The sequence below is a fragment of the Mustela erminea genome, chromosome 10, assembly GCF_009829155.1.
Source record: "Mustela erminea isolate mMusErm1 chromosome 10, mMusErm1.Pri, whole genome shotgun sequence".
NCBI classification, from domain to species: domain Eukaryota; kingdom Metazoa; phylum Chordata; class Mammalia; order Carnivora; family Mustelidae; genus Mustela; species Mustela erminea.
In genome coordinates, this window is record NC_045623.1 from 45,021,346 (window position 1) to 45,035,850 (window position 14,505).

The 14,505-nt window shown below is 38.9% G+C and overlaps 1 protein-coding gene across 11 annotated transcripts in view; it reads left to right on the forward strand.

Annotated features, from left to right (window-relative positions):
• Window positions 1–596: 596 nt before the first annotated feature.
• Window positions 597–14,505, forward strand: part of ZZZ3 (zinc finger ZZ-type containing 3) — a 119,157-nt gene continuing 105,248 nt past the window's right edge. For 7 of the 11 annotated variants that reach the window (XM_032360766.1, XM_032360765.1, XM_032360770.1 and 4 more), the window contains exon 1: window positions 870–973. Coding sequence is in view for 2 of the 11 variants with exons in the window: in XM_032360773.1 (XP_032216664.1) it covers window positions 612–973 (362 nt within the window). In the remaining 9 variants the exon portion in view is untranslated. Of the gene's footprint in view, window positions 974–1,202; window positions 1,647–14,505 lie in introns of those variants that run through there. The other 4 variants (XM_032360773.1, XM_032360769.1, XM_032360774.1 and 1 more) reach the window with 4 other exon arrangements.

The following is a 14,505-nucleotide window of genomic DNA, read 5'->3' on the forward strand; positions in this document are numbered from 1 at the left end:
AGCCCCTTATGACAATGTTGACAGCATTTATTAAACACTGCTCTGTGCCTGACAAAGGCAGTAATGAGCAAAAAGTTACAAAGTCCCAGCCTTTATGGATCTCACGTTCTTGGTGGCAGGAGACTGTCAAAGACTGGAAGTGTTAACTGTTAAGTAGATAGATATAGATCTTCTCCACCTATATATATATATAGATAGATGAAGAAAGAGCAGTGGAGCAAGCATGCTCATTTGAATACAGTGGTCTGGAAACCTCAGACGTTGACCTTGGAGAAGGGAGCTGAAGTACGCATTGAACACCAACGAGTTAAGAGATCTGAAGAGTTGTAGTCAAAGGCAACAGCAAGCTGAAAGTCTTGAACTGGACAGAGCCTGCGCGTTGGAAGGAACAGCCACAAAGCCCAGGAGGTGAGCTAAGGGGTCGTGTGGCTGGAGATGAAGTAAGCAGGAGCACAGAGTTGAGACCACACCGCTAAGGGAGCTAGCGTGTACACATTTTTCAAGAGGCCACAAAAGGCAGGATGGAGCTGTCTTCCAAACAGCGGGGCTACAGCGACGCCTTTCCTCTACAAAAGCAATGAAGGGCCAAGTAAAGACTATTATTGCAGGGGATGAACCGGGTCCCGCCCTCAGAAGACCAGCCATCGTGCAGAGGCGAGGGCCCGCCGCGGACCACGGCGGATCCCAGGCCAACGGCTCTGCACAGGCCGCGGTTACCAGCAGGCGGTGTAGTGAGCGCGCCTGCAGCCGCCGCCGCCCGCCCGTCCCAGCGAGAGAGGAGGGGACCGGAAGGAGCCGCTGGTGCTGCGGGAAGTGGCAGGAGCGGGAGGCGGGGACCCACCTGGAAGCGCCGCGGCGCCGCTGTCGAGCTTCCTGCGGCGGCCACCCCAGCAAGTGCCGTGGCGGGGGTAGAGAGCGGCCACGGCGGCGGCGCCTCCCCGAGTGGCCCGCGGCGCTCTGCGCCGCGCGAAAGGTGAGAACTCGCTCGAGGCACGTGGTGGGGGCCAGACACGGGGCAGGGAGAATGGAGGAGGAGGGAGCCCGGGGCACCATCGGCTTTGGGACCCGGATTTAGAGCCGAACGCCGGGAGGGGGTGGGTTGGAGGCGGCGGCGGCGTCGGCAGCGACGGCGAAGCCCCCACGTGGGGTGGGGGTGCGCGCGCACGTGTGCGCGGGCGATAGGGGGGCGGGGAGGGCTCTAGGGTGGACGACCAGCGCGCGCTCGCTTAGTAGCGGCCCACGTGACGGGCACGCCGAGAATGTGCCTCCACGTGACAGGCTGGGAGGCTGGTTGAGGCAGAGGGATGTTGTGTCTGTGTGGTAGAACCATAGTCACTGAGGTTTTAGGGTTTTCTACCGCTTTTCTTCTCTAGTAGGGGGGATAGATGAGAAATAAAAGGCGGAAAAGACTTTCTGCTATTTCCCTGTTCTACACGTTCTCCAATCCGTTAATGAAGCACTTTTCAAGTTCCGAAATGCCGATTTCCCTGTACCGCCATGTTGGTTCTAGAGGAAACTCGCGAGATGCTAGTGGGTTTGTATCGCGAGATCTCTCGATTCTCGCGGGACCTTGTTGGCAGAGCAGTTGTCCTGGATGGCGAAGCGTTGGGTTCCGGGGGCCTGGGACCCGCAACTCTTTCTACAAGGCAAGTTGTTAGGGAGGGGCCGGGGGCGAGTGCCTCTTGGTACTGGGAGACGTGCTAGGTTAGCTTCCTTTAGTCTTGAAGGGACTACATTGACCCCATTGAGGCGACACGGTCCTCCTCCCCACCCCCCTGCGGGCGCTCCGCCACCTGCAGAAGCGTCTGCAACGCTCAGCCCCCGCTCCTTTTCCCCTCAGCGCAGTGATAGTTCCAACCCCGTCCCACTGCCTTGGAAGTCCAGAGCCGTTCTCGCGCAGTCGTGACGATTCCATTGGATACCGTTGGTCTTACTTTCAAACGTTCATGTCAGTTTTTCCCCTTGTTGCCATTTTCTAAAGAATTCCAGACCTGTTAACCATTCTGTCGCTTGCTTCTGCTGCTGTACCTTTCTCCACTGACCATTCTCAGACGCTTAAAACTAAGCGCCTTCTATTTTTTTTCCCCCCTCTCTGGGCTTCATTTACTCCCACTTACTTGGTCATTGATAACTTCCTCCTGACGCTGACTCACTTTGTATTTACAGTAACTTTTTGGCAGTATTGGAAGGAGCCCTTTCTATCTCTGACAATACCTGTTGTCAGAATAAAACCGTTCTTGTAATCTTTGTGCGTGCCTGTTAACTCATAATTGTCGATATGATTCTGATTCTGTGTTACGAGGTTGCCGTCTTTGATGTTCAAGGATGGTTGTTTTGGGTCACGTGTTTAGGTAGTAGTGAAATGTTTTAAGTCAAAATTTTAGTTAAAACTAAACTTCTCTTAATAAACTTTGGTATCAGAGTTTGTTTTTTCTTTAAATGAGTTTGACATGAAATTAATTTTTCTTCAACTTCCTATGTCTTATCGGAAATCAATTTGCAGTGTATCTTTCTTTCGTATTCTTTTTTTTTTTTTAAAGGTTTTATTTATTTATTTGACAGAGAGAAATCACAAGTAGATGGAGAGGGAGGTAGAGAGAGAGAGAGAGAGAGGGAAGCAGGCTCCCTGCCGAGCAGAGAGCCCGATGCGGGACTCGATCCCAGGATCCCGAGATCACGACCCGAGCCGAAGGCAGCGGCTCAACCCACTGAGCCACCCAGGCGCCCTTTCTTTCGTATTCTTGAGCAGTCTTTAGATTTATTTAGTATTCGCAGTGGGAAGTTAATTACAAAGCTAATCAGATAACCAGGTAATCCACTCATTTTTTTTTTAAACTAAGAAAGTGTTATTTGCCTTTACATTTAATATAGAGAAGTATATAGAGGATGCTCCCTGTTACACTCCGCCAAGTTGCCTTAGTCAGTCTTAAATCGCTCTAACCAATCTTAGCAGTAGCTGTGTTTTCTTCCTTTTTTTTTTTTTTTTAAGGAAGAGGAGGAAGTGGAGTAGTGTTTTAAGATACACTATCACAACATTAGCAATCAGAAAAAAATTTTTCTACTCAGCTAAATTTTTATTTAGTGATGTATGCCTGTTGACAAATATATGCACATTTGCTTTTTAAAAAGAAAGTTATTTGTACAGATTTTTTGATTGTAACGGTTTTGTGAAAGTATCTTGAGGGATAGCATTGTTTTCGTCCTAGAGATTGTTTTATCCTAGCTTTGCACCAAAATAAAATCCATACAAAATAGGATTTAAAGAAAAAGGGATGTTATCAGTTGAACTTTATATTTTTATGGTTAATATTTGTGTTACATGTTTATATTCATGCTTATATTTTGTGACACATTTTCTAAATTATAACCCACGTGTGTGTAGAGGAGTTTTCCAGAAGTTCTAAAAGTTAATCAGCTCAGTTAAATAGTTCTGACTGAAATTTAGTGAGCTTAACAGGAGAGTGGTAGGTATATCACCAGTTAATACAAACAAATGTACAATTTGGAAGTTGCTAAGCAGCATTTTGTGAGGTTTTGTTTTGTTTATATTTTTTCCCCAAACCAGTGTTTATTAGTCACATGCACGTGACTTCAGTCTTCTTGGGCAATGTGGTTTTCTCTTATAATAGTTCATTCAAGTAGGAAAGTTGGAGAGTGAAAGAGTGTTGAGAGGTGTGATGTGGGAAGGAGGAAAAGCAGACAGTGGAATATGTAGTTCGATATTGAGATGGAATTGGAGAAGTTGCACAGGATTGACAGAGCCATGGTCTAAGACTAGGCAGGTTTATTATGGTTGAAGGGCAATTTGAGTTCGCCAGAATTTGGAATCTGTAATTTCAGGCAATTTTTTCATCTTAAAATGTTTCTTAAATGGTTTTCAGTTATCTCAGAAATTATCACTTGCTGTAAAAAGTCAGCAACTGAATTTGATATTTAATTGAAACTTTGTGAATTCTTCAGTTAGATAAAGCTCTTGTTAAGTAACATTTGTTGAGTACATTTTGTTATTTTTAGAAGTAGAAAATTGTGAAAATAACAGTGGACTCAAGGTCACAGTTCTGTAATGGCCTTTGCAAAGGTATCTACAAAGTTTTGCTTGGTAATTTGGCCTCAGAGTTCCCATGTGCATCTGATCCTTGGGATAATGCATGTTTCTTACAACTTTATTTTATAAACTGTTCTTGGCAGTGGATTTTGGGGATTACCAGTCTTTTAGAGACTACTACTTATCTGAGGTACTGGGTAGAAATACACTGAGAATATCCAAGGAGGAAGAGGCATGTATCTTATGTGATTTGAGTTTGCTTGAGTGAAACTTAAGTAAGCAAGAAATTTTATTTTCCCTTTTCTCAATTATTAACTGTCATGAAAGTGATCTGTGAGAGCTGATGAGCTTCAGTGATGAGAGGAAATTAATGGCAGTGATAATACAGTATTGATCTGTCCTCACTTGGGTTTTTTTCTTGGCGTCTGAAACAATGCTCATTTCCATAGACCTATAAGTTTGTAAACTATACGGTGTGATAGCTGTGTTACATATTCGTTACATCAAGAATATAAATTTTTTTCTCACCTCTTGAACCAGAGTCCCAAGAGAGATTACAAGAAATTACTTGACCAGACATGTCAGTGAAAACATGATGCAGGTGCTTTTTAAAAAAATCTTAATTTCATATGAAAAGTCAGTCTAGATTTAACTGCAAGGAATATTTGCTGGAAGACTTTGATATTTGCAGGAGTATTTAATATAGATGTGGCATACATTGTAGTACAAATTTCTGAGGCTAATACTCTGATAACCACTATAATTAGACTTTAAAAATACTGATCAGTGAGTTATTTCCTGAAGTCCTAAGTGTTGACTTCTAACACAGTGGAAGTATAGATTTTTGCTATTTGTTTGAACTTGTCCTTCTCACCTCTTTTTGTTTTTGTTTTTTTTCTTTTCAGCTGTTCTTTCTCATTTAGGTAGGTAATTTTTGTCTTGTCAGAGACAAGTTCGTTCAGTAACTTTTCCTGAGGAGACTATCAAACTATTCAGTTATTATTATTAGGAGCTCCATTGTAAGTTATAAAATCTTTTTTTTTTTTTTTAAAGATTTTATTTATTTGACAGAGAGAGAGATCACATGCAGGCAGAGAGAGAGGGGGAAGCAGGCTCCCTGCTGAGCAGAGAGCCTGATTCAGGCCTTGATCCTAGGACGCTGAGATTGTGACCTGAGCAAAGAGCGGAAGCTTAACCCACCGAGCCACCCAGGAGCCCCTCCATTGTAAGTTATATTCAGTAATTCAAACCAACATTTTTTGAGTGTTGGTGATCTTAGCCATTTCAAACAGCAGGATTCCTGAGCCTTCAAAATTACTAATCAAGGGGCGCCTGGGTGGCTCAGTGGGTTAAGCCTCTGCCTTTGGCTCAGGTCATGATCTCAGGGTCCTGGGATCGAGCCCTGCATCGGGCTCTCTGCTCAGCGGAGGGCCTGCTTCCTCCTCTCTCTCTGCTTGCCTCTTTGCCTACTTGTGATCTCTCTCTCTGTCAAATAAATAAATAAAATATAAAAAAAAATAATAACTAATCAAATACCATAAGCCTGTGGTCTTTCTTCAGAAACTCCTAAGTGGAGTAAAGAAGTTTTACAGCACCAACAGGGTTAGTTATCTGATTTTTTAGCCCACAGGTAAAAATCCATAAGATTAGCCATTGGAGTTAGGCACACTGACAGCTGAAATGTCATTTTATTTCAAGGGAAAAGGAAGAAAAGCTATTAAAAAAATAGAACTATAGAAGAGTAGTGTTTTAAGGCCATTGCATAGAAACATACAGTCCTATTACCATCAACTTCTGAGGGAATCACAATGTTACAGAGCAGTATGTAGTACATGGTGTTTCACATGATGACCTTAATCATAAATAAACTTTTATTCTGTGTGTTGTGTTTGAGGAAGTAAGGAATTGGTATCTTTTTAAAGGATTGTTATGAGTAAATGTTTTCAAAGCTTTGTTAATGCTTTCAGTTTTCTGATAATTGACCTACAGAACTCCTCTGATGATATCAAATAAAAATGATGCTGTTGTGTATGACATTTCCTTTGCTTTATTTTATTGCTTTTATCAATTTCTTAAATTCCTTGTTTATTATTTCAAGGGATTACTGCCAGATAAGGCTCTGTTACATTTACTGTTTGATATCAGTGATGAACGGTTGTCTAAAAACTAGCACCTTTATTAATAAAGGAGTTTTCAAAGCAAATAATTAGAATTAGTCAATGACAAGTTCGTATAATTCAGTTCTATAGTTTTGAACCTTGGTACTGAGTCTCCATCCTCAGCACTGATGAGTGTCCTGAGGTGAGAAATGTTTCATTGTGTAGTAGATTTTCTTTGTTGCCTTACTTGCCTTTTTTTAATATGTTAATTTAAACCATTTTCTCTTTTCATTGTTAGAGTAATGGTAGATAGTATTTAAGTATAAACTGTGTTGTCTGTGTGTTTTAGTGACTTTAATGGCTGACTTGAGAATTTTAAATCTGAGGAATTAATACAGCCATATTAACATTTTGGTATACTTCTTCCATTATTTTAAAAATACATCTTTTATATACTTGCAAATAAAATATTCAGTACCATGTTCTACTTTATAACCTAATGTTAGGTAACATTTTTCCATTCTCACAAGGAGTCTTCATAACCATAATTAGAAATGGTTGTATAATGTCCTATGTGTAGATGTATCATTACCCTGTTCTGATTTTTTGCATATATGAATAGCAGTGTGAAGAACATATATATATAATTTTCTGTATATGGTATTATCTTCTTGAATGTTGCCAACACCAGAAGTGATTTTTAGGTGTACTTTTAAAGGGTTTTGAAACATATCTGTCACGTTAATTTACCCAAAGGATCAATTTATGTTCATGTTGAAGTGGCTGTTGCTCTGTATATCGTTATTAAGTATTATAAAACTTTATGGGGTATAAGTCATACCCCTTTTTTCTTAGATTACTACTGAGGTGAAATATTTTGATTGATAGATGTATTTCATTTGCGAATTTAGATAAACAATTTTGAAATTAATGTAATCAAGTCTTTTGACCTAATCTTGTTCTACTTTTGAACTTTTGAAATTCTTCCTCTGAAAGTGTAATAAATAAACAATACTGATTTAATACTGTCTCTCTTAGTTTTTCTAAATTATATTTAAATAAATTTAACTGTTTGCCTAATCTGGTATTGGTGTGAAGTGAGAATATAAATGTTTTCCTCCAAATTGGTAATTGTCTTAACTCTGTTAAATAATCCTATATTTTCTCATTGTTTTGTGTTTCACTTTTACATTAAAATTTTTTTTACCTTACTTATTTTTACCCAAATCTTAAAAAATGTTAGTATTTTTTAGGTGATTTTTAAGGCACATCTACTGTCTATTGACCTAGTATCTTTTTATTGTGATATTTGTTTTCATATTGATTTTTAAGAGCACTTTACAAATTGAGGATAATAAAGCTCATTCTCTACAAAACAGTGTTTTATAATTCTTTTTCTTGGTCAGCCAAAATCAAAATTCTTTTCCCATACCACAGAATTTAGTAGGATTAAGTGAAGTAATTTCTTTCTCTTTCTCTCCCCCCCCCCCTTTTTTTTTTTTAAAAAGATTGAGTTTTTAAGCAATCTCCACATCCAGTTTGGGGCTCGAACTCACAACCCCGAGATCAAGAGTCATATGTTCTGTTGACCAAGCCAGCTAGGTGCCCCTCTCCTTCTTGAATGGACAAAATAAGAAACTACTTAAGAGTACAGTATTAGAGGGCACCTTGGTGGCTCAGTGGGTTAAGCCTCTGTCTTCAGCTCAGGTCATGATCCCAGCGTCCTTAGTTTGAGTCCCGCATGGGGCTCTCCGCTTGGTGGGGAGCCTGCTTCCTCTTCTCTCTCTCTGCCTGCCTCTCTGCCTACTTGTGATCTCTCTCTGTTGAATAAATAAACAAAATCTTTAAAAAAAAAAAGTACAGTATTAGAGAAATATTGTATATTAACACAGCTATAAAGAAAAACTATTGGTAGATTTTTGTAGAATTAGAAATAGACTGCTAAGATCAACAGTTTTAGGATTCCTTTATTAAATAGTGATACGTAGTTTGATATCATATGCTTCTGCTTAATGAAAAAGTGCTAATTGGCAGTCCTAGGACTCTAGTTACAGAATCTCAAAACCTTTCTTATTCAACTGTTAAGAACAGTAGTGTGGCACATGTACTGACATTTAATAATGAATAAGAAATTCCAGGTGAGCATTAGACCATCCATGTCAGTGAGAGCACTTTCAATATTGAAAATTTATAGTTTATGAAGGGTTTTTTCTTTATTAAATAATTATTCAAGATCGTAAAATAATTTTTGAAAAAAATATTTTTACTTATTTACATTTTAAAACTATGGAGGCTCCAAAGCTATTACTTTATTAAATAATGACTAACATTTTCTGTTGTTTACAGATTGGTATGATTACATTATTGCTAGAAAGAAAAACCAGATTAACTTTGTGAGTGTGAAATCACAATAAATATTTGAAAATAAATATTTGAAAAAAATCTGTGTCCTGTGCTTGGGGATCCAATAAAGAGAATTGCAGGTGAAGAACTTGATGGGGTGGAATTTCTTTCTTCCTTGCATTGGGTTGAGATTTAAAGGGATTGGAACTTAATTTATACCTTTTAATACTACCAGAATTCTGCTTACTTTGTAAGGGATAGGTTGATTTTGCAAAATGGCACTGAAGTGGTCCAGGAAATAACAACTGCTAATTGTATTCTGGCAGTTATTTATACCTTTTTTACTAGATTTTTTCTTTTCTTTTTTTTTTTAAACTTGGTTAGAAGCTTAAGGAATATATCCTGTAGTTCTTATATACTTCCCCATTAGAAAGCAGATTTACTGTGTTTCATAAAGAAGGTGAAATAATGCTTTTTTTTAGCTTGACACTTACAGTGGGAGGTGCCAAGATTTTTTTATCCTGAGAAAGGTGTGTGTGTTTGTGAGGTTATCTGCTGATAGTCCTTAAGGAACTTTGTAATACTTCTGTATCTTAACTGTACTCACACCAAATCTGTAATTCTTAATCTGAACTGTCTCCACTAAATAGAAATTTTTAATGTTTGTTTTTGCATAATGTTTCATTTTCTGAGGGAGAAATGTTCTTTATTTGCTCCCTGCTTTTAAAAAAATATAAATTTGAATACAGTGTAATACAGAAAGTTCTCATAAGTTTACAGTTCAGTAAATTTTCACAATGTAAACATACCTGGGTAATCATTACTAAGAAGTAGAACATTATCAAAATCTCAAACTGTCTTGTGTTGTATTGTCATGAACACTACCCCCATCCCATGGGAAACCATTATTTTGAAGTCTAGTACCATAGAATAATTTTGTCTATTTTTGAACTTTAACTTTGTTTATCAACATTATTGCATTTTTTTTTTTTTTTTTTTTTAAAGATTTTATTTATCTATTTGACAGACAGAGATCACAAGCAGGCAGAGAGGCAGGCAGAGAGAGAGAGAGAGAGGGAAGCAGGCTCCCTGCGGAGCACAGAGCCCGATGTGGGGCTCGATCCCAGGACCCTGAGATCATGACCCGAGTCGAAGGCAGCAGCCCAACGCACTGAGCCACCCAGGCGCCCCACATTATTGCATTTTTATCCTGCTTTAGAAGTCCTAGAATTCAGTGTAGTTTATACCCGGAGATCTCAACACTTTGACTTAGGCGTCTGTTTTTCTTCTAGCGTTCATGATTTCAAGAACTCATAGACGAGGACATCAAAGAGAAGCTTTACTTTCATATTGTGTGGTAGACTTGGGGCAAACAGGCTACTTTTAATTTCGGTCGTTGATTGGCCTACAACAGTACTCAGCCTTTTTCCCCCCTCAACTTAATCATTTTGTTTTGTACACTTTGGTACAGCATTCCTGACCAGCTAATGGCTTTTTGGACTTTCATCCTATGATTTGGCAGCTTTCTTTTCATTCTTTGCATTCCTTTCAAGCAGTGATTCCTATTCTGATTTTTATGACAGACACCCTATGGTATCCTCTGTTATTTTAAAGAATATGTTGAGCGTCCCTCCCCCCAAGAAAAAAGTCTTAGTTTGTTTAGGCCATTTTACTTTTAAGGTATTTATTTTATGTTTATGAAAAGTATAACATTGTGGTGTACACATTATAAAATCAAGTTATAGGCTATGAAAAATTGAGAATCAGCTAAAAGCTTTACCTAGTTTATATCCCCTTTCAGGCTGGCTTGAAATATAAGTACAACTTTGGTACAGAAATTCTCCCTTACTATTTTTTTTTCTACTCCTCCAGTTTCACTTAAAAACATTTTTTTAAAAGATTTTATTTATTTGACAGAGCATGCACAGAGAGAATGTGCATGCGCTTAGGCAGGGGGAGCAGCAGGCAGAGGGAGAGGGAGAAGCAGGCTCCCCAGTGAGCAAGGTGCCTGATGCTGGGCGCAATGCTGGGCTCAGTCCCAGGTCCCTGGGATCATGACCTGAGCGGAAGGCAGATGCTTAATCCACTGAACCACTCAGGCACTCCTATTTGCTGAGCTTTTATAGAAATTAAATGTTACACAAAGTTTTAGCCTAATTTCTAAAGTTTTCTTTTTGCCCTGAGATTTTAAATGTCTGACTTTAGGGCAGCATCGTGGTATAGGAGAACATTTGAAGGAGAGGGTAACGGACTTTTATAACTGTTACAGAGTTACCACTAAATTTGAATAAATGCTGTCTTGGGGAATGAGTCGGGACATTTTCAGTTGACGTAAGCCACAAATATAGGTAGATACTTTTCTTCCTGTCATTAGCAAAATGCCACCAAGGAATTCTGATTCGTTTGTAGCTATAACACAGTGTTTCCGACTACAGCAAGCAAACCTGTGAGGCTTGTTGGTTTGTTTATTTTTTTTAATAATGGATGGCTGGGCCCTACCCCTCAAGTTTCAGATATAGCAGGTTAGGAGACCACACTTTGAGAATCAGTACTGTGGTATAGTCAGTATACTACCTCTAAGCAATAAACATGGACCCCAAAAGTGTTTCTATAATGTACATCCTAGCTGAGAACCTTTGAGTGGTAGTACTCCAATGGGAACAGCCGGATAATATCACTTGGGAACTTGTTACAAGTGCATTTTCTCCCAACTCTGGGGTAGAACCCAGAAATCTGATTTAAACTAGTCCCTCAGATGTGTGGTAAATTTTAAGAACCTTTCTGTGTCCTTCCTGGGTACTGGAACTTGTAGAAAGGCAAATTTTGGACCCCACCCAGATATTCCAAATAACAAAGCCTCATTTTAATGAGATTCCCGGGCATTTACAAGGTATGTTGAAGATTGCAGTAGGGTTGCTTTAGATGATTATTACAAAAGAAAGGATGTCTGGCTGGTTTGGTTGGTGGAGCATGTGACTCTTGATCTTTGGGTCATGGGTTCGAGCCCCACGTTGGGAGTATAGTTTACTTAAAAAAAAAAGTTGTAAAAGAAATACATAGGGCCGCCTGGGTGGCTCAGTTGGTTATGTATCCGACTCTTGATCTCAGCTTAGGTCTTGATCTCAGGGTCCTGGGTTGTGAATTCAAGCCCCACATTGGGCTCCATGTGGAGCCCACTCAAAAAATATACATGTGGAGCATCTGGCTGAATCGGTTGTAAATCTCAGGGTCATGAGTTCAAGGCCCACTTTGGGCATAGGGTTTACTTAAAAAAAAAAATATATATATATATATAGAGAGAGAGAGAGAGAGAGAGAGAGAGATATTATCTTAGATAATATGTATATACAGAGTTAAGAGTTACTGAATATTTTTCTGTTTGCTAGGTACATGTAAATACTATATTCACTATTTAGTCTTCTCAACAACCTGGTAAGGATGGTTACTATTAACCTCAACCCACAATGAGAAGTTTGAAGCAAAGAGGTTATAAATCTTATTGACTGGGTGCTTGAATTGAATAAAGGGATATGAACCTCAGCATTCAAATTCTGCTTTTGGAGTGAGGTGTTACAGGACCGTTTATGTGGAATTATATTTTCCTTCCATGTTATAGCACCACAGTATATGTTGTATTCTAATGAATTTTTTATATCACATTTTACAGGGATATTTGAGTTTTCTTCTAGGTCTTGTATTCAAGGACTGTTTTTGCTAAAATACTGTGTTTCAGACACAAAAACAGAACTGGAAGTAGATGTGACTTGAATACTTAAAAATACAAATCTCTTACGTTTATTCATCAATGTGTTATTTATCCAAATTGTTCCCTTGTACGTTTTGTTCTTACATGTAATTTCAATAAGGCAGCTCTTACTCGTTAGTGTTTCAGATGAAATTTTGCACAGTGATGTGTCCTATCATATTTATTAAAGCGGACCACAATGTAGTTCAGTACCTAGAAGCCCCATTGTGGTAAAATTAAACTTTCGGGTTCAATTTCAAGTAAGACATGATTTGCAGATTTAAGTGCTGGTGTTAATTTCAAGGTAGTATAAGAATGGAACATTTAGTCACCTTATCAGTTGCAGGGCTTTTTGGAGGGAGGATTTCTTAGTCATACTCTTTTAAGTGTATAATTCATTGATTTTTTAGTAAATTTACGGTGGTTTGCAGTGAACTCCATAGTCTAGTTTTAGACCATTTTCATCAATCCAAAAGATCTCTTTGCCTAGTTTAAGTCATTCTCACCTTCAGCCTATTATAGATTAAAAAAAAAAAAATCAGCTGGTATATTTTAGCAGCCCTTCATTATGTATCAAACTACAGCATAGTAGTAAAGACCTACTTATAAACCTTTTTTTTTTTTTTTTACTTTTAAGAACCCGAAAAAAATACTATATTAAGTCAGTAGTTATAGCTGAATAGATTAATTCTCCCTTAAGACACCTTTCCCAGATAAAATGGCTTGTGTACTTGTTTTCTTTTCTCCTATGTTTGCATGGCTTGCTCTCTTCTCATATTCATATGTCACCTGGTGGGGAGAGCTTTTTTTCTAAAGAGGGAGCCAAGAGAGGTATCCTTTACATATACTGGAGTGGGTGGTGCTTACTGACGCTACCTTCATTGTGCCATCTAAATAGCACCCCCTTCCTACACTTTCCCTTGTTTTGCTTTTGTTCACGGTTATTATCATAACTGATTTTGTCTCATTAAAATGTAAGATCCATGAAGATTGAAATTATGTTCACTGATTCAGTTCTTAAGAGTCTGGAATGATGCCTTGTTCATGGTGGATTGGATGCTTAGTGACTGTTGAATGAATGAATTTATACTATAAAATACTGGGAACAATGTTGGACAGTAGGAAAATGCTCTTTGAAAAAAAAATGCTCTTTGAATTTTATGTTAGTACCACTGCTGCTTCATTATATTTACACATTTCATATACTGGATTTTATGTTTAGCACTTCATATGTCTTATAGAGTGATATAAAATTTCAATAAGCAGGACTTTCTCAATAACTTAAAACTCTTCTTTTTATTTATTTATATTTTAAAAGATTTTTATTTATTTATTTGACAGACAGAGATCACAAGTAGACAGAGAGGCAGGCAGAGAGAGGAGGAAGCAGGCTCCCTGCTGAGCAGAGAGCCCGATGCGGGGGCTCAATCCCAGGACCCTGAGATGATGAGCCAAGCCAAAGGCAGAGGCTTTAACCCACTGAGCCACCCAGGCACCCTCTTAAAACTCTTCACAAAGTTAATAAAACTTGTAAATGTAGTGAGTCACAAGTCTCTTAAACATTCCATTATTGCTTATTAACCAAACCAAATACACTCACACCTTTAAATTTGAAGTCAGTTACCATTTATTTACTGAAAATTTTTAAAGGTTTTTTATTCTAGAGAGAGGGAGAGCAAGAGAGTGTGTGAGTTGGGGGAGGGGCAGAGGAAGAGGAAGAGAGAATCTCAAGCAGACTCCACTTTGAAGTGCGGATCTGGATGTACGACGCTCAGTCTCACAACCCCGAGATCATAACCTGAGCCAAAAATCAAAAGACTCAGAGACTATTGACTGAGCCACCCAGGTGCCCTAGTCAATTACTGTTTCACATTTAGAATCATAAGGCTGTCAGATTTTATAGGGTTAAAATTCTCTTAAGCATTACAAGATTGTAAAAAAAACAAATACATAGGATGGTTTTTAGACCTCACATAGACATTAATGTTGTGAGTTTGACGTACTTAATTTCAGTATTTAGTTCTAGTTCATCTCGGAGGGTGGATAGTCACTTAAGGAAACAGTTTGAGGGGCACCTGGGTGGCTCAGTGGGTTAAAGCCTCTGCCTTCAGCTCAGGTCATGATCCCAGAGTCCTGGGATCGAGCCCGCATCGGGCTCTCCGCTCCGCGGGGAGCCTGCTTCCTCCTCTCTCTCTGCCTGCCTCTCTGCCTAGTTGTGATTTCTCTCTGTCTAATAAATAAAAAAATAAAGAAGAATATTTAAAAAAAAAAAG